Consider the following 22,265-nt stretch of genomic DNA (forward strand, 5'->3'; position numbering starts at 1 on the left):
TTGATTCAAAATGTTATAAAAGTATTTGGATTAGGTGTGTTCATGAGTCGGGTGAAACCGGATTTGATGTGATCCAGACCCGGTCCGAAATATATACCGGACTTATTTGTTAGATCCGAACCCGACCCCTAAATCCGATGAAACTTACACACTTTCGGGCCACGATTATACCGGATAAAAACCGGGCTGTTAACATTACCTTCTTGTAAGTTAGCATGTAAAAATATCCAAATTTTCAAAACCCCAACCATTATTTGACATAGTAAAATTCACTTAAAAAAATATAACAAGAACCAACCCTTCCATAAAATTAAAGCATAACCACAATCAATACTAATATTGTCTAATAACACTAAATATTTAAATCAATACAAATAATACAATATTATGCATTAGTCTAAAAGTCTTATGCATTTTAAATATAAAACATTAACTTATAGTCTTATAATAATTAATAACACAAAATATTAAGGTTTCCAATACTTAAATTCCACATAAGAATAGCCATCATCCATCACTAATAACACAAAATATTAATTGTGTATGATGACTGGGCCACCGAACCGAGTTCGGGTGACTCAAAATATGGTCCGGACCCGACTCGAAATAATGATCGAGTCTATTTTTGAGACCCTTATCCAACTCTAGACTCGATGAAATCACACCAAATTAGCCCTTAAAAAGTTCGGGACCAGATCGAGTCTTCGGGTCGGACCGGGTCATAAACACCCCTAATTTGGACAACTACTTAAAAATATATATAAAATGTCAGATCAAATTTTTTTGGATTTTTGTTTTCATTTTTTTTAATTCTTAATATAAAGTTATTAAATTTTAAGGATAAAAATAATTATTTTTTTTAGTTAAACTTGTAAAAATTCTCATAAAAATAAAATTTTAAAAGTACTTTTTGAAAATATATTTTAACATTTGGTATTCTATTTTATTTTAAATATTTTGAAATATTTTTATAGTTAATAAAAATAGGAATATTTTTATGTTAATGTTTTCATGAACAGAGGACGGTTTTGGACTTTTGGTTGCTACTAGGGCTGGAAGTGAGCCGAGCTGAGCCGAGCTAGACCAAGCTCAAGCTCGGCTCACAAAAATTGAGCTTGGCTCACGGCTCGACTCATTAACAATCGAGCTTATTTCTTAAGTTCAAACTCGGCTCACCAAAAGCTCACGAGCTGGCTCAAGCTCACGAGCTGGTTCAAATAAGAGAAACATAAATACATAATCTATAATTTTATATATTGTTTATCTATCAATAAATTATAAATTTTTTATTTATGTCCTATATTAAAATTATATGTAAAAAATAAATATAAATATTAAATAATTAAGATTGTTATAATATATATATAATCGAGCCAGCTCACGAGCTAATGAGCTGAGCTTATCCAAGCTCAAGCTCGGCTCATTTAATTTATGAGCTCAATTTCAGGCTCAAGCTTGGCTCACCAGCTCACGAACTTAGCTTATCGAGCTGTTAACGAGTCGAGCTCGAGCTGGCTCATGAGCTGGCTTGACTCACTTCCAGCTCTAGTTGCTACTCTATTTCTTCCACTCTATTTTACAAAGATATGAAAACTGATTAGGTCATTTAATTAGTGGAGTTAGAGATTTAATTATTTCAAAGTTTTATATAGATTTAATTGTGATCGAACCAAATATAATAAAATAGTATATCAATTTAAGTTAAAACGATTTATTATAATTTCTTAATAAATTGTTTTACATCGATTTATATAAAGACATTTTAGAAACGTAATTTAAAACAGGATAATCAAATAGTACTAAAAACCAATCCATTTAAAAGAGTGATTTATCCAAATATTAAAAATAACTAAATAAAATCATTATTATTAAACTATTATTATTTAGTCTAATCAATACTGTAAGTTGTTAAATAATATTAAATACTAGGGGAGTACTACAGTAAAAATGCAAATTGGTACAGATTTATAGATATTCTTTCACTTTACTGTCATATTGACACGTGGATTTACTGTTTTCTAAAAAGTTTTGTCTTAAATTGTTGAATGGCTGGATCATTTGCTTGTAGCTAAGTCAAGCCTCTCCCACCCAACAGTAGTGGTTGCCGTTGGGGTTCTTGAACAGTAAGAGGTCCTTTTTGTTTAAATGGCTAGTCTAGATTGATAATTTCAAAAATTAATGGAAATAAGGTGTTTTTGAGTCCACTAGAAAAATAAATGGAATTAGGTTGAATAAATAAATACGAGAACAATACTAATAAAAAACAATAGTAAACGTGAGAACTATTTAATAGCTATATTTATAGACTTTAGCCAAAGAAATAAAAAAAATTGTTTCATTTGCAGGCTAAATATTATTAGATTTTATTTATTATTTATATTAGCTTAGTAGCTTTTTTAGGATTAGTACAAAGAAATAAAATTTAAATATAAAAGGTTCATAAAATGTTTGTTGTACTCTAATTTTAAAAAAGAATTGCTTGGTTGCAAATTTTAACTACTATTATAGCATTTTTTCAAATATAATAATTTTTACAATAACTTATTATACTTTACTAACATTAAGGACATTATAATTTTCAAATGTAATAATTTTCACAACATCACTGCCGCATCTAGACATGTTAGGATTTTTAATTTGAGAAAAAAATACAAATTAAAAAAAAATAATAATGAAACATATAAAGAAAAAAACCATATAACGGAAATTTCAAAAAAAAAAAATAATATCAAACACATAAATCAAAAGAAAATATGAACTGTAGAAATTTTGAACAAATTAAAATAAAATACTAATAAATAGAAGATCCAACTGACACTTAAAAAATTTATTTAAAATAAAAAATTAAACTTACATAAAGATGCAGTGTAATGTGAAGTAATAACACTTTTAGAAAGTGTCTAATAATCTTATTTATTTTTAAATATTCAACAATTAAACAAAAAGTAACCAACTAGCTATACCTCAAATGACATAGTTTTTTCACCATTAATAAGTGAAATAAATATATTGGTAATAAATTAATCACAGTATTAATCCAAACTTATCTATAAATATATATTATTATTGATAAAATTTAAAAAAAAAATTTACTCTCTTTTTCTAAAAGATACTAAAATGACATTTTTCTCTTTTTTATTTGTAAAAGATATATTTTTCTTTTTCATAACTTTTAAAAACTTCTTTTTTAACTCATTTTAAATTATTTGTGTTAATTATTATCACAGTATCTAAATTGTACATATTACTAATATGTAGTATTTATTACTTAAATAAAATCAATAACAAAGTATTGATTCAAAATGAGTTCAATTTTTTATATCCTAATGTAACTATTTTCAGGATTAAAGTTTCTTAATTGTAATAGAAATTAAAATTTTGAATTTAATTTAAAAAATTAAAATACTTTTTTAATTAATTTACATACGACTAAAAAATATTATAAAGGAGTTGAATGGTGCTTTTTGGTCTAAGAATAAAAAATAATGTATATTATAAATACATAACTCTCTAATTTTATATTCCAAAATTTTTCACTCATGTAATTATTTCACTTAATTACAAATTAAAAAAACTTAAGTCAATTTTACTACAATCAAATCCAAGGACCATTTATATATAAACATTGCATAATTAGACTCTTTTTTATAAATTTTTTTGTTTGTATTTTTTAATTATTTTAATACATATATCAAGTATATAAATTAGTTACTATTAGAATTTAAAAGTATTTAACAGATTAATAGAAAAAATAGTTAAGTAAATATGTAAATAATTGAAAACATAATGCCAATTTTTAAATATACTTCATAATTGAATAAATAAAATATTATTATTATTATTAACAATTTTAAGCATTATATATATATATATATATATATATATATATATATATATATGACATATTATAAATATATGAATAAATAAATTTGCAAGTAATTAAAAGGGATACATAATTATGGATAGAGAAATGGTAAGTTGAATTAGAATATGAACAATGCTACATAGTCGCTAACAAATATTATTATTTTTTGTTAACAATAATTTATATCTATATTTACAGACATTTTACACATAAGAGCATATAATTTGTATTTATATTTACTAAAGCTTTATACACATAAATTAATATAATTTGCACTTATAATTTTTAGAATTTGTATATATAAATTAATAAAATTTATTTGTTAAAATAATTTAATATTTGTGCTGGTTAAATAATGACCAAAATTACTAAAAGTTACTAATTTTCAAAAATTTTTCATAATTATTACTAAAATAATAAAAAATAGAATAATTTAAATTAAATAATTTTGTTTGAACAATAAAAAGGTGAATTGTAGTAATATACTATTGTCGTATTTGCAATATTAGATTAGATTTTAAGTCTTTACAAATTTAAGAATAAATTACTTATCTAAAATGAATCTCCTTTAATATTATCCATTTATTTTTAATTTCTTTTTGTTATTAATATATCTTATACAAATCTTTTTGAGCTAGAACGATTTAGTAGTAGATATTAATAAACTGTCTTAGGCTATAATAAGAGATAGAGATATAGATAAATTATTTTAACTAAGTACGATTTAGTAGATAATACATTAATACAATTATATATAGTTCAGTTGAAGCCAATTTATTAAAAGATGAAAATTTATATAAATCGGTTTTAGCCATTTCAATTTACTAAGAGAGAAAAATATATAAACATTAAAAATAATAAATAATTCAAAAATTTGAGAATTAACTAAAATCAGAGCTACTCATGCATTATATCTGTATTGTTTTTGTTTTTCTAAAATGTTATAAAAATTAGAAAGTTAAATAAATTTATATTAGTATTTTTAAAATTAAAAACAATTAGGATTAAAAGCTTTTTTAATAATTACTGAAATAATACACACACACACATATATATATATATATATAATGCTATTATTTCTTATATTTGTATATTTGTTTTTTCTCTTTAAAAAATCAAAAATGCTATTATTTCTTATATTTGTATATTTGTTTTTTCTCTTTAAAAAATCAAAACATGTAGGTATTCTTTTGTTCTTTTTAAAACAAAATAGAAGTTGCTAGATATACCGTGTTTACTATGTTTTATTGATAGTCAAATATATAAGTTTTCAATCAAATAACTTTGTTAAGTATTTATCTAAGCAATAGTATTTACCCATTAATAATAAAATTAAATGATATGATTGTATTAAAATTTAGAATTAATAATTTATAAAACTAATCGCAATGAAATATATTTAAAATAAAAGGATTAATTATCTTTTTTATAAGTGTAATTTTTTCTATGCTTCTATAAGTATAATTTTTATTTGACTATTTATTTATTATTATTATTATATAGAGAAAAGGACTATTGTCACACCTCAATTAATAAAATTTTATTTAATCATCTTAAATTACTTTTTTATTTTATTTTATACCTAAATTAATATTACCCAAATTTATTATCACTAATACTATAAAATTAAATTAATGTTTTTTTAATCATATAATAATAGTCATATATGCATATATAATACATGGCATATAGTATATAGTATATGATAATTAAAAAAAATTTACAGATAAATTATAAGATACAATATATATATTCTGAATTTTCATCTAACATTATTTTATTATGTTTATGGAATTTAAACTAATAGCGAGTAAACTAAAATCATCAGAGATGTTCATGTCAATTTCATAAATTTTATATAAATTTACTTATTTTATTTGATAATTATATAATTCTTTAGAAAAGAATTTTATTCTAGTACTTGAATAAAATAAAAAATATTTTTAAATAAAAAAAAGAATTATGTTGACATTGATTTTTAATTAAATCTAAAAATTATTATTATTATTAAAAAAAATTATTTGACTCAAATTTTTATGTATAAAAAAAATTTATTTAATTTTTTATTTGATTTTTTTAACCATTTCATGGCTCAATCAATTTCAAAAACTTCTATTCATCGTATCCCTCTTAACATAGTCGCTAGATCACTATTCTTTTCTTCTATTTAATCTTTATTCCAGAGATTTTTCTGACATTGCAATAGGGGTGCACAAGACCCGGTCCAGCTCGAAGACCCAGACTGGGCCCGATGACTTCGGGGCTAATTTGGCCCGGCTTCGTTATGGTCCGGTCAGACCCGAAGTTTCAATAGATGGTCCGGTTATTTATTAAATCGGGTTCGGGCCAAGCCTCGGGTCATCCGGCTCCGGCCCGTTGGACCCGTGTAGTTATTTGTTACTTAATATTTTGTTGTTATTGGTTGGTATGACACTATAAATTATTATTATTATGTTAATCTTGTGTTGGTTGTTAACTTTGTTTTAATTGTCTTTTGAATTTTGAATATTTAATGTGTAATTGATATAATTATTATTATGAAACTTTAAATTATTATTGTTAGATTCTAAATTATTATTATGTGAATGTTGTAATGTTATGGAATAATTATTTTCCAAAATTTAGAGGTTCAAAAGATGTAGAATCTAATTTTTGGTGATGTCGTGATAAAGTTGATCAAGACCCGGGCTTCACCCGGTCTAGACTCGGCTTAAGTGTGGCCCGAAAATAACACGATTTCATCGGGTCTAAGGTCGGGTAAGGGTCTCATAAATAGACCCGGTCATTATTTAGGGTCGGGTTCGGGTCACGGCGAACCCAACTTCACCCAGTCCCATGTGCATCCCTACATTGCAATACATACTAATGACAAAAATTTAACTTATAACTGATCCGTATTTGGTACAGTAGTGTTCCAATAAAGTAGTTGGAACATGTGAAAATTTTCCAATAATATTAGAATGTTTTAAATTAACTCTTAATTTATGTGTTGCTTTCACGCGTGCATTTAGTATTAAAAAATTAGTAATAATAACAAAAAATATTAACAATATACGTGTGACCTAGTCAGTTTTAGAATGAATAAAACTCAATCAATATTTTATAAAAAGTGTTTAAATTTACATTACCACCTGATCTCATAGAAATTGCACATAATGACATGAGTCTAATCATATTTAGCTAAATAAGTAATTAATTCCTACAATATTTTTTATTAACTTAAAAAAGAGATCTCTACAACATTCTTAATAAAACGGAGCAACCTATTTACTATCAAATATGGAACTATGTAAAAGGTGGTTATTAACTTTACCCCTATATTTATAAATATCTTGACACTCTCATGTATTTTTCAAATTTTAATCTACTAAAAATCTGCCTAAAATCTTTGCAAATTTAAGCATCAGGGTCCCTAGCAGGTACCACCCGCTTTCACCAAGACGTTGGACGGCGGCACCTCATTAGCAGGGACATCAAATATAATCACTAAAAGGACCTGGACCTCACGTTCAGTCCCAAATCACAGTTTCAGGTAACTCCCGGAACATTGACACCATTGCCGGGGACTTAATAATCAACACCATATGATGGCGGATGACATCCCAGAAGAGGGACATACGGCTTCCGACTCAAAAGCCTATGAAGAAGAACAACACAACCATGATTGCACGGTTGTCATACCTCCTCGACCTAACAAAGGGAAAGGAGTTGTTGGAGATACACACCCTACAAATCAAGGAGGACGAAGAATAAGCTCAAAATTTCATTATACGGGCTAAAGTTTCCAGAAAATTTAAAAGTTCAGACATGGACCTTTATGATGGAATGACCAATCGAAGACACCATCTGAATAACTTCAAGAGTCGTATGTACTTGGCTAACGCGTCGGATGCAACTCACTGCAAAGCTTTTCCGACCACATTAACCAAGGCGGCAATGAAGTGGTTCGATAGCTTACCACCCAGGTTTGTCACCTGTTTCGACGACCTGATGGGGAGCTTTCTTATCCAATTTTCCATCCAGAAAGACAAGATCAAGAATGCTCTGAGTCTTTTGGAGGGTAAAACAAGAGGTCGGAGAATCACTGCGAACCTATATAAAAAGGTTCAAAAAAACGTACTTGGAGATTCAAAATTTACTTACCGAAGCGGTTATAATAGGGCTAGTCAATGGTCTCAGAGAAGGCCTATTCTCTCAGTCCATATCAAAAAGACCCTCAACATCTTTATATGAGGTACAAGAACGGGTGGAAAAATATATAAATACGAAAGAAACGACAAGATTAAAGAAACCCATATCAGGATAGAGCAGCCAGTATCAAGCACGGGGTAAAGAGAAAGAGGCAAAGAAAAAAGAAGAGTACAGCTCGGAGAGACCTTGAAGATACCATTCTTATACCCCGCTACGAGTCTCTCTTGTCGACGTGTACAAAGAAATCTGCCACACTGAAAAGATACTGCCTCTTAGACACATTAAAAGCAATAAAGGTGGAAATCAGTCAGAATATTGTGAATACCACAAGATGTACGGCCATTCCACCAATAATTTCTATGGTTTAAAGAATGTAATGAACAACTGGCTAGAGAGGGTCAGTTGAATAGGTATCTTGCCGAAAGGTTGGATGATCACAGCAAAAGAAAAAGAGATGAAGATCGGGACAAACGAGACTGACCCCTGATAAATCACAATTTTATGGTTTATTTTGAATTGAAATGAGTGGATTTTATCAACTTACCTTTTATTTATTCACTGAAATAGCACAGTTTTGTGAACTTCTCCTAATTGTGTGTAATGATTAAAAATATTATTTTTAAGTATTTAAATTACTAAATTTAATTCACTTTTATTTCATTCGATACCTTGATATAATTTTTTGAGTAATTCCAGGCTTAAAAGGCAAAGGATGGCTTGAAGAAGTAAAGAAAAATCATGCAAAAGATGAGAATTCATGAAGAAATGAAATTTTGGAGCATTTCATGGTCGTGCGTACGCATGCCTCATGTATACGCATGACTTACTTTTTGCCCAACTTACGCGTACACATGGCATATGCGTACGCATGACTGAAGGCACGTGGTTCACTTAAGAAAACACGTGGCTGGCGATTTCAAGGCCTTTTCAAGCCCAATTTCAACTCCTTTCTGAAATATTTCAAGTCAAACTCAAGAAGAAACAAGGAGAGAGCAATTAGAATAGTTTTTGTCATGTTTTAGGTTAGAATTCTAGAGAGAAAAACTCTCTCTTCTCTCTAGAATTTAGGATTTTAGGTTTAGTTTTCTTCCTAGATTTAGGTTTTGATCTTGTTTTAATTTAGTTTTTCTTACTTTTTATTGTTCTAGTATCTTAATTCTCTTAGCTTTACTTGTTAATTTCTCTATTTTGTTACTTTTAGTTTTATGAACTCTTGTTGGATTTTGCTTTCTTTAATGTCATTTAATGTTTTATATTTTCTTGATGCTTGTTTTGAATTATGACTATTGTTATCTTAGATTTGGTAGCTTTAGATTTTATTATTCTTCTTATTTTATCATATTTTACTTTTTTTTGTCTTTCAAGTGTTTGTAAAAATGTTTCTCTTAGTTTTAGGGTGGATTTTTACACTCCTGGCATGGAATTGAGTAATTGAGGTGACCTTGAGTCATTAATGTCTAAATTACTTGTTAATTTAGAGATTTTAATTAATCTCGTTTCCATTAACGAGTAAGACCTATAGATTAAGATTGATTAAACCCAGTTGACTTATCTCACCATTAGATGTTTACTAATTGGATTTGCTCTTATAATTGTCATGTCATGGTTAGTGACACGAGAGTTATTGATGTCCAATATTGATTGGTGATTTAGCGTTATTAGTTGTTCTTGTTTTCATTGACGAGTAAGACCTATGGATTAAGACTGACTATGCCTATTTGACTTTCTCCAGATGTTGGGGATGACGAAATGAGATTAACTTTAAGTAATCACTATATTTGTGGTCAATGACTTGATTAGAAAACATTGATTCTCAATCTTTGCTAGGAGTGTCTTTTAGCATTCATATTCCTTTAGTTGTTATCTTTACTTTTTTGCAATTTAATTTCTTGCATTTTTACCTTCAAACCCCCTGTTCTCATAACTAATAATACGCACACCTCACTGCAATTCTTTTGAGAGACGACCCAAGATCTAATACTCTCGATTTTTATTGGTTTGACTTAGTGACAAACAAATTAAACTTTGATATGGGTAATTTGTTAGTTTGGAACTATACTTGCAACGCGATTCTTTTTGAGAAATTCTAAACCGACATCTGGCCCGCATCAACTCCCAAGAATTCCTGAAAAGGCATGTCCACATGATTGTTGGAGGATTTGTCGAGGGGGAGGGGGGATAACAAAATCTTTTCAGAAGAGGCACCTAAAAGAAGTGTATTAGGTCAGAAAATATGCTGAAATACCCGACCTACCCACAATTGCCTTCATCAAAGAAGACACACGAGGAGTAATACCCAGGCACGATGACCTAGTGGTAATCACAATGATCCTCACCAATGTAAACCTCCATAAAACTTTAATAGATCAAGGGAGCTCGACAGATATCCTATTCAAACCAGTTTTTTGATAAGCTGGGTTTTGAGAAAAAAGACTTGAGAGCATATACAGATACTCTCTTTGGTCTGGGAGATACCCCTATTCGACCTCTTGGGTTTGTCTCTCTCTACACTACCTTTGGTAAGGGATTAAAAACAAGAACCTTAAGCATAAACTACATTGTGGTGGATGTAGCATCTGCCTACAACGCTTTAATAGGTCGGTCAACGCTAAATCCACTTGCGGTAGTAATTTCAAATCCTCATCTTTGCATTAAGTTCCCTACTCCTGAGGGAATAAAAACTATATAAGGAGATTAGAAACTAGCGAGAAGGTGTTACAACGAAAATTTGAATCTACGAGGATATGCAAAAGGGAAAGAAGTCAATACCATAGAGTTTGAAGGTATCCGAGTTCAAAAGGAATTGAGACCCCAACTTGAAGGAAAAATTGAAGAGGTTCATATCGGGGATGAGGTTGGGAAGACAACAAATGTAGGGGCTAACCTAGAAGAGTAGTTAAAACAAGAATTCGTTAAGCTCCTATGAAAAAATTTCGACCTCTTCGTTTGGAAAGCCTCTAACATGCCTGAAATCTATCCCGACAACAAGCTTGTTATTTACTCGGGTTCAAGACCTGTCTAGTAGAAACGACGAAAGTTCAATCTCGAAAGAGCAGAAGTTGTAGAAGAGCAAGTCCATACACTGTTTGAAGCTGGGTTCATAAGGGAGGTAAAATATCCGTTATCGCTTGCTAATGTGGGACTCATGAAGAAATAGAACGGAAAATGAAGAATGTGCGTCGACTATACCAACCTTTACAAAGTCTGTCCCAAGGATCCTTATCCTCTACCCAGTATTGATGCTCTGGTAGACTCAACATCGAGTTATAAATACCTATCCTTTATCAATGCATACTTAGGATATAATTAAATTCTGATATATAAGCTAGACCAGGAGAAAACATAACGCTTCTAGACGTAGTAATGTCCTTTGGGTTGAAAAATATTGGGACTACACATCAATGCTTAATGAACAAAGTGTTCTCATCTCACTTCGGAAAATTAATTGAGGTTTACGTGAATGACATGCTTGTTAAGATCAAGGAGGAAGCCAATCCACTATCCGACCTTGCAGAAGTGTTTGACACGATAAGACAGCATGTGATGCGATTAAATCCCACAAGGTGCAAATCCCACAAAGTACATATTTGCAGTGAAAGTCGAGAAATTCTTGGAATTTATGCTCACTCAAAGAGCCATTAAAGCCAATTCAGAGAAATATAGGGTTGTCATAGAGATGAAAAGCTTGACCTGTCTAAAGAAAGTTCAGAAGTTAAATGATAAATTTGTTGCCTTATGTAAATTTTTAGCAAGATCGACTTTGAAATTTCTACCCTTATTTGCAATCCTCAAAAAAGAATGTCAAATTCAATAGACTCAAAAATATGAATAAAATTTTCAAAACTTTAAAAATTTATTGAGCTAATCACCTATCCTTACCTGATCTGAAAAAAGAAAAAAGCTCGTATTATACCTAGCCGTCGTAGACAAGACTATAACGATAAATATAGAATAAATAAAAGTTACAAACATGTAAAAAATTACAATCTCATAAATTTAAAATTCAATTATTTTATTTTAATAAATTGTCCTTTATTTTATTTATTTTTTCGTAATTTTATACTTCAGTTTCAAGGAAACTGGCAACGACGTCGTTGCGCATCCACGTCGACGACAGCCACAGGAGGACGTGTTCCTTCTTCCACACACGAGTCGTCCTCTTCTCTCTAATGGATTAGACGCTCAAACGCAATCACCACAGCAAAAGGTTGCACCTTCTCAACAATGTCACTCTCTTTCTCTTCTTCTTCCTTAACCGTTTCCCTCACTCGCGAGCTTTCTTCTTCATCCTTCTCTCCAGCAACCACCACCCGTTCCTTCTTCTACCGCACCAGACCCGCTTGTTCTCCTTCTTCCACTATCACGTGCTTCTCCAATTCCAAGAACCACCTTGCGAGGGCCATCGAGCTCGCAAAGGTCACCGTCACGTGCACTTCTCTCTCTTGCATTGTCAAATTTGTTCCGCATTCTCTGAAGCTTTTTGTGTTCTGGTGCTTGCAGGAACTTGTGGCAGGCCAGCGTGACACGTCAGCATCAGTAGCAGCAGAAGCTAGTTTTGTGAAGCAGTTGAAGTTGAAGAATTTAGTTCCCGCCATAATTGTGTCGGTTCAGATCACTCTTTTGCTTCCTTTAGTTGGACCATGGGATTATTCAGGGTCGTATCTGTCACCTTCTGCAATGGCGATTCTGTATTCACCGGATACCAAGGTTCCCAGAACCGGAGAAGTTGCTTTGAGAAGGGCTATTCCTGCAAACGCTAACATGAAATCCATTCAGGTTATTCTTTTTTACTAAATTGTAGCAAATGTGCAATTTTGATCGTTGAAATTGTATTCGTCTATTTCAGTTTAGTTACGATTTTTTTTCAGGATGTTCAACTTAGTTTCTTAGATTGTTCTTGGTGATTTAATACAAAGTATAACATTGGGAGTTAAATTGAATCACAAAGAATGGTCTCAGGGGCTAAATTGAACCCCTGAAATGTGAGGAACTAAATTGAATCGTGCTTGTAATCTCAAGGACGGAATTGAATATTTACTCCAACTGAATTTAATAACTAGATAAACTGCCTCATTATATCAATATTTTGGAACTGTAATTGAGAAACTAAAAATAGTAATAATTTATTTATCTTAATTTTATAGATATTGTGCATAAGCAAAAGGTTGATAATGAACTGGAGTATATATAGTAGTAGTAACACGACCCTTGAATAATTGCACTTGTGGTAAAGTTATATGGAGTGCTGTCACGTTTTTTTTTCTTTTTTATTTTTTACTTTTAAGAACTTATTTGATATGAAAAAATTTACTTAGTATAATGTCACATTAAATTTTTGGAATTCTGTTTGAAGTCAATCACACTTTAAGGATACAATTGGATTAGTGATTTTGGGTGAAATGGAATAGAGTTCAGAGGGATATATTGAAACTCTATTGTCTATATTGTTGAATTTATTAGGGAATGCAATGGTTAGTTATGAATGTGATCCTATCAAGTTTCACCAAAATCCCTTATTCCCTGTTTGTTCAAAATGTCGGGGATAGAATCCTGTTTTCTTTAAACAATACAAAAACAAATAATAACAAAGTCTTATCCCACTAGGTGGGATTGACTACATGAATCAAATGATGCCAGATTAAATAACTCGTGAAAATAGCCCTTTCATCTTTCGTTAATACGCTCTTCTATGACCAAAATCTCACCATCTTTGTCCTTAATGCACTTAACTTGATTCAAATATCTCCTCTCTCTTTCTCGACTCTTTGCTATCTTGTATATACCTCTTTTCCCTTCCTTCGTATCCAAAGACTGCTAAAGACACTATTATTTTGTTTAAACAATAGAGTTGAAAAATATTGTTGTTGGTCTTTTCATTTCACTCTCTTGGAGACTTGGACTCTATTCCACTGCACTTAATTACTTATCCATTATCATCAATCTAAACATAGGTCGATATTTGTCGCATCTTTTGAAGATTAAATACATGTTTGTTATAGTTTTTAATTGTCAGCAATGTGCATTTTTTTGTTTTACTGATTTTAGGATTCTCTGGAAGATATTTCGTACTTGTTACGGATCCCCCAGAGGAAACCATATGGAACAATGGAGGGGAACGTGAAGAAAGCATTGAAGGTATTTAAAGGTTTAAATATTTCCCTCTGAGGTTTCTTTCCTTACTTTTATTTCTGATGACAACTAATTTATCTAATCTTTATGAGAAATGTCATTCAATTCCTTAAGATTTTTGTGGACGATGATTTTTTTTTTTATGGATTTTTGTGAATATTATTTTGTTAAGTGTTATTTTTAACATGATATGGCTCAACGGCATAGTTTGATCCATATAGCCGACCCACCTAGTGGGATAAGGCTTTGCTGTTGTTGTTTTTGTGAATGTTGTTTTGTTAATGTTAATTTGATGTACTGATAGTTAAAGAAGTTCTATATGTGCACTCAATTACTTATTGCCATGTTGGAAAAAATAACTACTTCATTGGATGTAGATGACAGCTTTATTTACATTTAAGGATTCAGTAAAATACTAAAATGTATTAATGCAAATAGAATGGGTAGGTAAATGAGATAAAGTTTAGTGTTGGAGGAGTCCACTTTCTTGGATAGAAATCTGTTATGATTAGAGTTCTAATTTTTAGTTGAAAAAACGGCAAAAGATATACTTTTATAAGCTTCTGGACTTATTGGACACTTGCATCAAAACAATGACTTTTCAAGTGAGAGTTAAACTATGTTAGTGACTGGATCTCTATTATAACTAGAGTCTTGTTTCTTCAGAAATTTAACATATACAACATTTGCATCTAATTTTTTCATCATTGTCCATTAGTAGAGTCTAATATAAAGGATCTTCAATTAAAGTAGTAGATCTCTTCCAAAATGTGCAGCAAGTCTTCCCTGTACAATAAAGTTACAAATTGGGGTAATACTATGGTGAAGAGTGTTTTTGAATGAAGAGTGAAGATGGTTCTTTTTATAAGAGTAAAGGTCAAAAAAAAAAAAAAAAAGAAAGATCATATGTAATGCACATGTCCTATATTAATCTAGTGAGAATCTTCACTCTTCACTCAACTCTCCACTTCACCAAAGAAAAGCCTATAGAAGCTTGCCATCTCATGGAAACTTCTAACTTCCACATTTTGTTGGACAGTGTGGATCAACATCCATACCGTTAGAAGAGATAGTAAAACCCAAGAAATTTACTCGATCACTTAAGAACTCATTCTTAACATAATTTAGAGCTTTTATGCCATTAGAGTCTCCAAGAACGTTCCAAGGTAAGATGCATGCTCTTCTTTCTTGTGGCTTTAAATGATTGTATCATCTAAATAAACAACAAAATTTTTTCTGCCAATGTATTGCCGGAAAGCAATATGTTATCTTCGTGAAATTGCACAGAAATAGTGAGCTCTCATGGCATCCCGAGCACTCAAGAGCCCTAAATTTTGTAGTGAATGATGTTTTCCATTCATCTCCCAATTGAATTCTGATTTAATGATAACCACTTTGATGAATATTACATGAAGTGTTTGAATATTGTGTATTTTTTGAATGTATAGAATACATCCTCTTTATAGAGGATAGGAACAATTAGAAAACAGGAAAATTCTAGCCCAAAATAGCGGCAAGATTGCTAATAATAAAACTTCCTAAAAAGTAAGTTAAACTAAAAAGACAAGAATATCACAATTAATCCTATTTACAGAAAAGGTTCATAAAAGAAATCGGGGAATCTAATTAGATTTGATGTCCTTCTTGACATCCTATTAACAATATTTAAGGGAAAATTAGCTTTGCAGTCACTAAATCAAGCATATTATCAAGTCATCGTATAGGAAACTGGTACTTAATTGTTATTTTATTAAATTGCTCTATAGTCAAGGAACATTTTTCTAGTTACCTTCTTTTCTGAGTGTGATGAATGATGATTGTTGGATTGGTGTATATGCATTATGACCAAAGTTATTAAAATCGTGAGCTGACACTTCACATTGTCAGATGTGATACATTTAGCTCCCAGGTTCTAATTGCAGGTAAGAGTTGGGATTGACGTGCTTGCTTGAAAATGGTGGTTTGGTTGATTGCCCAGGCCGAGTTACCATCTTTTATGGCCCCTATAGAAAGCTAGAAGTAAACTCTAGTAGTCTAGTAGTCGGCCTAACCAGAGATAGCAGCTAGAATATGCATCTACGATTAGCTGTAGGAACTAGAAGTAGTGATCACGCCCATCTTGCATAAGTTAAACAAATCCAATCCAGACCATGTTGTGGAAGTTTCCCTCTTCTAGTTGATTCTCATCTCTGCTTTGCTTTAATATGTGAAGATTTTGCTCTACTTTGTTTCTGTTGGTGATGGTACCTGCCACTGCCAATTTGATTGGCTTGGTGCACTGCATCATCTTCTGCTGGTGTTGCTATTTGCTTAGTTGCTATCATGGCTGTCTGGCTGGTGTTGCCTAGGGTCAAATATTAAACCTTGTTGCTTGGTGGACAAGTGCTGGTCAAGGAGTACGATTGGTTGGCTAAACTTTCTAAATTTTCTAGTTGTTAAACAGAATGGACCGAAACCCAAATTAGGGTGTGCCTATGTTCTTTTAAAATCTTGGTGTATATAGCTTAAACACTTGAATACTTCACAAGTTGAATACAGAACATGTGTAGTGTTTACTGCTTTAGAATATCTCCCTGTATTTTTTATATTTTATTTAGTTTGACAATAACCTCATCCTGTATAATGTTTGCACGATGGCTTCTAATTTTGGTAATTGTCTGCCTTGCTTCAGATAGCAGTAGATCAAAAGGAGTCTATACTTGCAAGTATACCAGCAGAATTGAAGGAAAAGGGTTCTTTGGTACATGCATCTCTAATAGATGGAAAGGTATTTCAGAAAATGGACAACTTCTAGAATATATGATTGTATGTATATATTTGTATGACTTTAGGCATTTCAAATACCAGCATTCCTTTGCTAGCCTCCCTTCTTGAAAAAAACCAAAAATAGTATGATTTCAGTTGAATCGACTTCAAGAATATATTCTAGAGGATAATTCATATATTGAAACTAAGGTCATTTTTCCTTTATTGCTTCTCTCATAAACCTTGTTTACCAATATAACTTGTGTCTGTAGACAAAAGCATGCTGGATACCTCAAAAGAGGATTCAAATAATGAAACAATAAATATGAAATTCAAACATTCTTAGTGAACAAATTTAAGAACTGATTCCATGATGCATAGTTTTTGGAGATGATATAGTCCTAATAAGATTATAATAGAGGAAATAAATGAGAAGTAGACAGAATTTAGGCAGATGGTTTTAGTTTAAGTAATGTACTGCAGCATATATAATCTGTAGGTTTAATATGATGTGTAGAAAGCCTAGCTTAGAAGTGAAAATTGGGGAAGATATACCACAAGTCGCATGTTTTAAGTATCTTGGATCCATAATAAACTATAGACTCAAGTTGGGTAGTTGAAATGGAGAAGTGATTTAAGTGATTGAAAAGTACCACTCATGATTAAAGAGAATTTTACCACACTACTTTACATGGGTTATATTGTATGTGATTAAATGTTAGTGTTAGGTGATGACACAATAAAATTCAATCAAATGTTACAAAGATGTAGACGTGTTGGATAGTTGAATACACTAAGATAAGATGGGAATGGGAATACATGTGTTGAATTTGAAGAAAATTGTTGCGGTGGAAAAGGTGTGGAACAATATTTGTGGCCAATAACCTACGTTCTTGGGTTCCTTTCCAGAGACAGCCAGCTGTGAAATATATAGACACATTAAAGAGTCAATAGATGCATAGTTTCAAGAACAAAAACTTATCTCTCAGTTATTTCCTAAGATTCTTATTTTTCAATGTCACACCCTAATCACATGATGGATTCAATAGAATATGGTTTATTTCCTAGTAGGTTGTATTACAGAAAATGTTGATGTATCACTTATTGTGAGAACAATTGCAGAATCTTGCCTTAGGTGGTTTGGACATGTGTAGAGAAGGTTCGTAAATATCTCAATGTGCTGCAGCTTAATAACTAGAAAAGGGAGACCAAAGAAAATAACAAGTGGAAACATCGAAAAAGATGTCTGAGGGTAGACATAGTTTAAGTTAGAAGTTAGGACACTCTTCTGGTGCAAGTAACCGTATCCGAACAGGTGGATCAAATCTTGGTTTATAAATCCAATATATACCAATACATGTTGTGCTTGCACCTAAAACTTGTTGGATGCAATAAAAGTATTTGTTTAAATCACTAGACTCTGAACTTTGCCTATTCAAGTGATTTCAGTTCATTTTGTTTGGTAATGAAATCTTCTTAATGTTATATAATTCACATATCATGTCAAATAGGTAGCTATGTTTTTAGAATCTGTCTGAATGATGGGAATATTTCGCAGGGTGGGTTGCAAGCACTTCTACAATCTATAAAGGAACAGGATGCAGATAAAGTATCTGTGAACCTTGCTTCTGCACTAGATACTGTAGCAGAGCTAGAGTTATTACAGGCAGGCCCTGCTAGATAATATGATAATATCTTGAAATCAATATTTAGTTGATCTTTCTAAAAGATAGCTGCATTTATGCACAACAGCAGTATGAGCATGTCCATAATCTGAATTTGATATTGTTCCAACAGGCACCGGGAATATCTTTCTTGTTGCCAGAGCAATATGTGCAATATCCACGGTCAGTATCTCTTCTGAAATTTCACTACCTAGATATGGTATATAGATCCTTTGTAGTGGATGCTTGTGAGTTCTAGCACTTCACCTCTTAAAATTTCAACATAAATTGTGTCATTTGACAGAGTAACATAATAAATGATATACTAACACTTCACTCATAGCTCATGTTTTTGGGGAATTAGATAGTGTGCGAGGAAAATCAATATTTTCTAAAATTTGTTGTAGGCTTTCAGGGAGAGGAACTGTTGAGTTTACCATTGAGAAAGGAGATGGTTCAACATTTTCTCCAGTTGGTGGTGAATCAAAAAAAACTGCCACCATTCAGGTATAACTCACTCCATATGCTTTCCTCCATGGTTAGCTGTTTGACAGAAGAGGTGGTATACGTATACAACATACTTAAAAAATTGGTTCAGTTGTTCATAGATGATTAACCTTCATGATTAACCATTGATGTCAGGTTGTTATTGATGGATACTCTGCTCCATTAACTGCAGGGAATTTTGCAAAACTGGTAAGGTAGTTGAGCAGTACTTCAGCCCTATCAATATTGTCGATTGTTATTCCTTGGCAAAGACGACATTTCCCACTCTTGATTTTCGTCATCTCTGATGATTAATCCATTCAGTTTTTCTAGTTCTGAGTGCAATAAATAAGTAATGAATGCTCTTTACTTGAATAGTTTTGTATCTTTGGCTAATGTGTCCATCATCACATCCTGTATCTCTCAATTTTTTCATGCTACTATTTTAATTATGCAGTCAATTAGCTATTTATTTATTTATTTTTAAAAAGATAAATAAATCCTTTTTGCCTCTTGAGAAAAATACTCAAGGTTTCTTAACCATCCATTTAATCCTGGTCTATGGGGTTAATGGTTTAAACAGAAAAAGAGTGGCTTCCAAATGCTCAACCTTTGCCACGGCTCTAGTAACAGTTTCCGTGTAAGGAGAAGTTGCATTCGATTGAATACCATGTTTAATTTGTTCAGAATTATTTATTTATTTTTATTTTTATTTTGAGTATTAAATGTGCAGAAAATTTATCCTTATCATAAATCATCTCTCTTAAAAGCTCAAGTTTTTATTATGTCCCTTAATGCAAAAACCTATTTTGGGCTTGAAGTGTGGACCATGCATAGGCCAACCCATATCTTATGTTGAAATTTGGATTTTTGTTTAGAAGAATTTGGACAAAAAAGATTGAACTCTAGACTTTTTGATCATAGAGTCTCATACCATCTTATAAACCATTTCTACTAAAAACTTGAACTTTTAAGTAGAATTTAGTTGAAGTGCATAAATGGTTTTATATGTATAATTTTGAAGTGTAAAAGTTAGCTTTAATAATTAGATGGGAAATGAACCAAAATGTTTGCTTTAAGACCCTAACCCAAAGCCGGAGTGCAAATGTTACAGAAATTTTCGCATGGACTGAACCTGTCCTTTTGTTTGGAATTTTGAATTTCTTTTGACCAGAGTCTAGAAGCTCTGTTTGTGCACTTGAAATTTTATATTGCATTACCTTTCTTCAAGTCTTGGTGTTTTAAATGTTAAATTAATGGACTGTACAATCTGCTGGAAATAGCACTCACAGTGGTTATATATCCTTCAGGTGATGGATGGAGCTTATGATGGTGCGAAGCTCAGCACTTCCAACCAAGCTATTCTATCAGATAATGGAGCTGATAAGAACAGTGGTTTCAGTGTTCCCTTGGAAATAATGCCCTCTGGACAATTCGAGCCCCTTTACAAAACAACGCTGAGTGTGCAGGTTTGATTTTATTTTAACCTTTATATCTTGGCAGAGAGTTTTTGCAGCAGACATGACTTGACAGGCATTTGTGATACTGATTTCATTTGTTTTCTTGCATATGAATATTGCAAAAGGATGGAGAACTTCCAGTTCTTCCTCTATCTGTTTACGGGGCAGTAGCTATGGCGCATAATGAAGTCTCTGATGAGTATTCATCGCCTTATCAGTTTTTCTTCTATCTCTATGATAAACGAAGTGTAAGTAATCCGTCGTTTTCCCCCCTGCATCCGTTAGATTTACTTACTTCTGTTATAAAAGTCAAGATATTAGTGAAAGGTGGAAGTTGAATTGCTTTGCTTAGATGTAAGAGTAAACACTAGGGAACCAACACTATAACAACCAATTTCAGCCAATACTACAATGGATTGCCAAACAAACCCAGTATTAAATCTACTAAAAATGAATTTTTGTTGAGTTTGGATTTCGGATGTTTCTTCTAATTGAGTTTTCACAGGTTCTTGTTTTAAAGATTTTCAGATGTTTTCTTCTTTAAGCTAAATGTTGGTTGTGTAATGTTGGCTCTCGAGATTTTCTCTAGATGTAGTTGCTTTTTTTACCCACTGAATTCATTCCTTATTTCGTGTAAGTTTTTTCTTTGTTCTAGGCTGGCTTGGGAGGGATATCATTTGATGAAGGACAATTTTCGGTTTTCGGGTAAGCGCCTACTTGTAACCTTGCTATATAATCAATTTCAGAGTCAAATTTGTCCTCCATTGTTTATTATGCCATTAAAATATGCAGATACACAACTAATGGGAGAGATATCCTACCCCAGATAAAAACTGGTGATATTATTCGTTCTGCAAAGCTTGTCGAAGGCCAAGACCGCCTTGTATTGTCAAAGGATAGTTAAGTTAGATCTCTTGGTCTTTTGCCCATGCAGGGAACAATCATTCATTCTTTTGTAATACCATATGTATGCCGCTAATGGAACCAGCCTGATTTTCATTCAGGTTGTGTTCTAAGTTACTTCATTATAAATGAGATGGTTGAAATTTGTTGTAAAGTGGAAGTGTTCCTGACAACGTGGAGGAAAAAAAAAATTCAAAATTGTGTATATATTTTGGTTAGGCAAGTCCAAAGTATTGCATCATATGTAATACAATAATATGGACATGGTTCCTCACTTCCTCCTCTCTCATGAAGAGTTGACACTGGCACTCTCATCGGTCGGTATGCGCCAACGATGACACATTCAAGACAGTAGCAACAAAAGTTGGGGGGATGGGGATGGAAGTGCTTTTGGTAAGTTTTCAATAAGAGAGACTCGTGAAAAAGGCACTAAATGGAAGAGTTAATATATATATATATATATATATATATATATATATATATATATATATATATAAACTAAGACCATCTTCAGCAAAGAATTCATCTCAGTCTTTATTTATGTCACACCTGTCATAAAAAGTAACTCCACATCAGTTTTTGCATCATAAACAATAAATAAGAATTCAAAGCATCTCTCACTTCTTCATTTAAAGGAATTAATTTTAGTCCCTATTGTGACTTCACTTAATTAATTAATAACTTCATATATAACAATACACAATATATAATTTGAGATTAAATTAATTTATAAAATTATTTAAATAATATTTAATATAATAATATTTAATATTAATTTAGCATAATTATTTAATTAATTATTATTTAAATGATTATATTAAA

At 31.4% G+C, this 22,265-nt stretch overlaps 1 protein-coding gene across 1 annotated transcript; it reads left to right on the plus strand.

Annotated features, from left to right (window-relative positions):
* Positions 1–12,145: 12,145 nt before the first annotated feature.
* On the plus strand, positions 12,146–21,648 carry LOC107630088 (Cyclophilin-like peptidyl-prolyl cis-trans isomerase family protein). Its single transcript, XM_016333123.3, has 12 exons — positions 12,146–12,472; positions 12,557–12,832; positions 14,102–14,191; positions 16,857–16,952; positions 18,489–18,596; positions 18,728–18,777; positions 19,002–19,101; positions 19,237–19,290; positions 20,391–20,549; positions 20,666–20,788; positions 21,196–21,245; positions 21,333–21,648. Exons 1-12 carry the CDS (start codon positions 12,281–12,283, stop codon positions 21,442–21,444), a joined length of 1,410 nt encoding a protein of 469 aa, XP_016188609.1. The 5' UTR covers positions 12,146–12,280; the 3' UTR covers positions 21,445–21,648.
* Positions 21,649–22,265: the final 617 nt, after the last annotated feature.

Source organism: Arachis ipaensis, chromosome B3 (assembly GCF_059453495.1).
Source record: "Arachis ipaensis isolate K30076 ecotype BB chromosome B3, ASM5945349v1, whole genome shotgun sequence".
Taxonomy (NCBI): domain Eukaryota; kingdom Viridiplantae; phylum Streptophyta; class Magnoliopsida; order Fabales; family Fabaceae; genus Arachis; species Arachis ipaensis.

Coding starts and splice junctions, on each gene's coding strand:
- LOC107630088 (XM_016333123.3), top strand. CDS start 12,281: ATGTCACTCTCTTTCTCTTCTTCTTCCTTAACCGTTTCCCTCACTCGC. Junction 12,473..12,556: donor GGGCCATCGAGCTCGCAAAG/GTCACCGTCACG, acceptor TGGTGCTTGCAG/GAACTTGTGGCAGGCCAGCG. Junction 19,291..20,390: donor CAGGGAATTTTGCAAAACTG/GTAAGGTAGTTG, acceptor TATATCCTTCAG/GTGATGGATGGAGCTTATGA.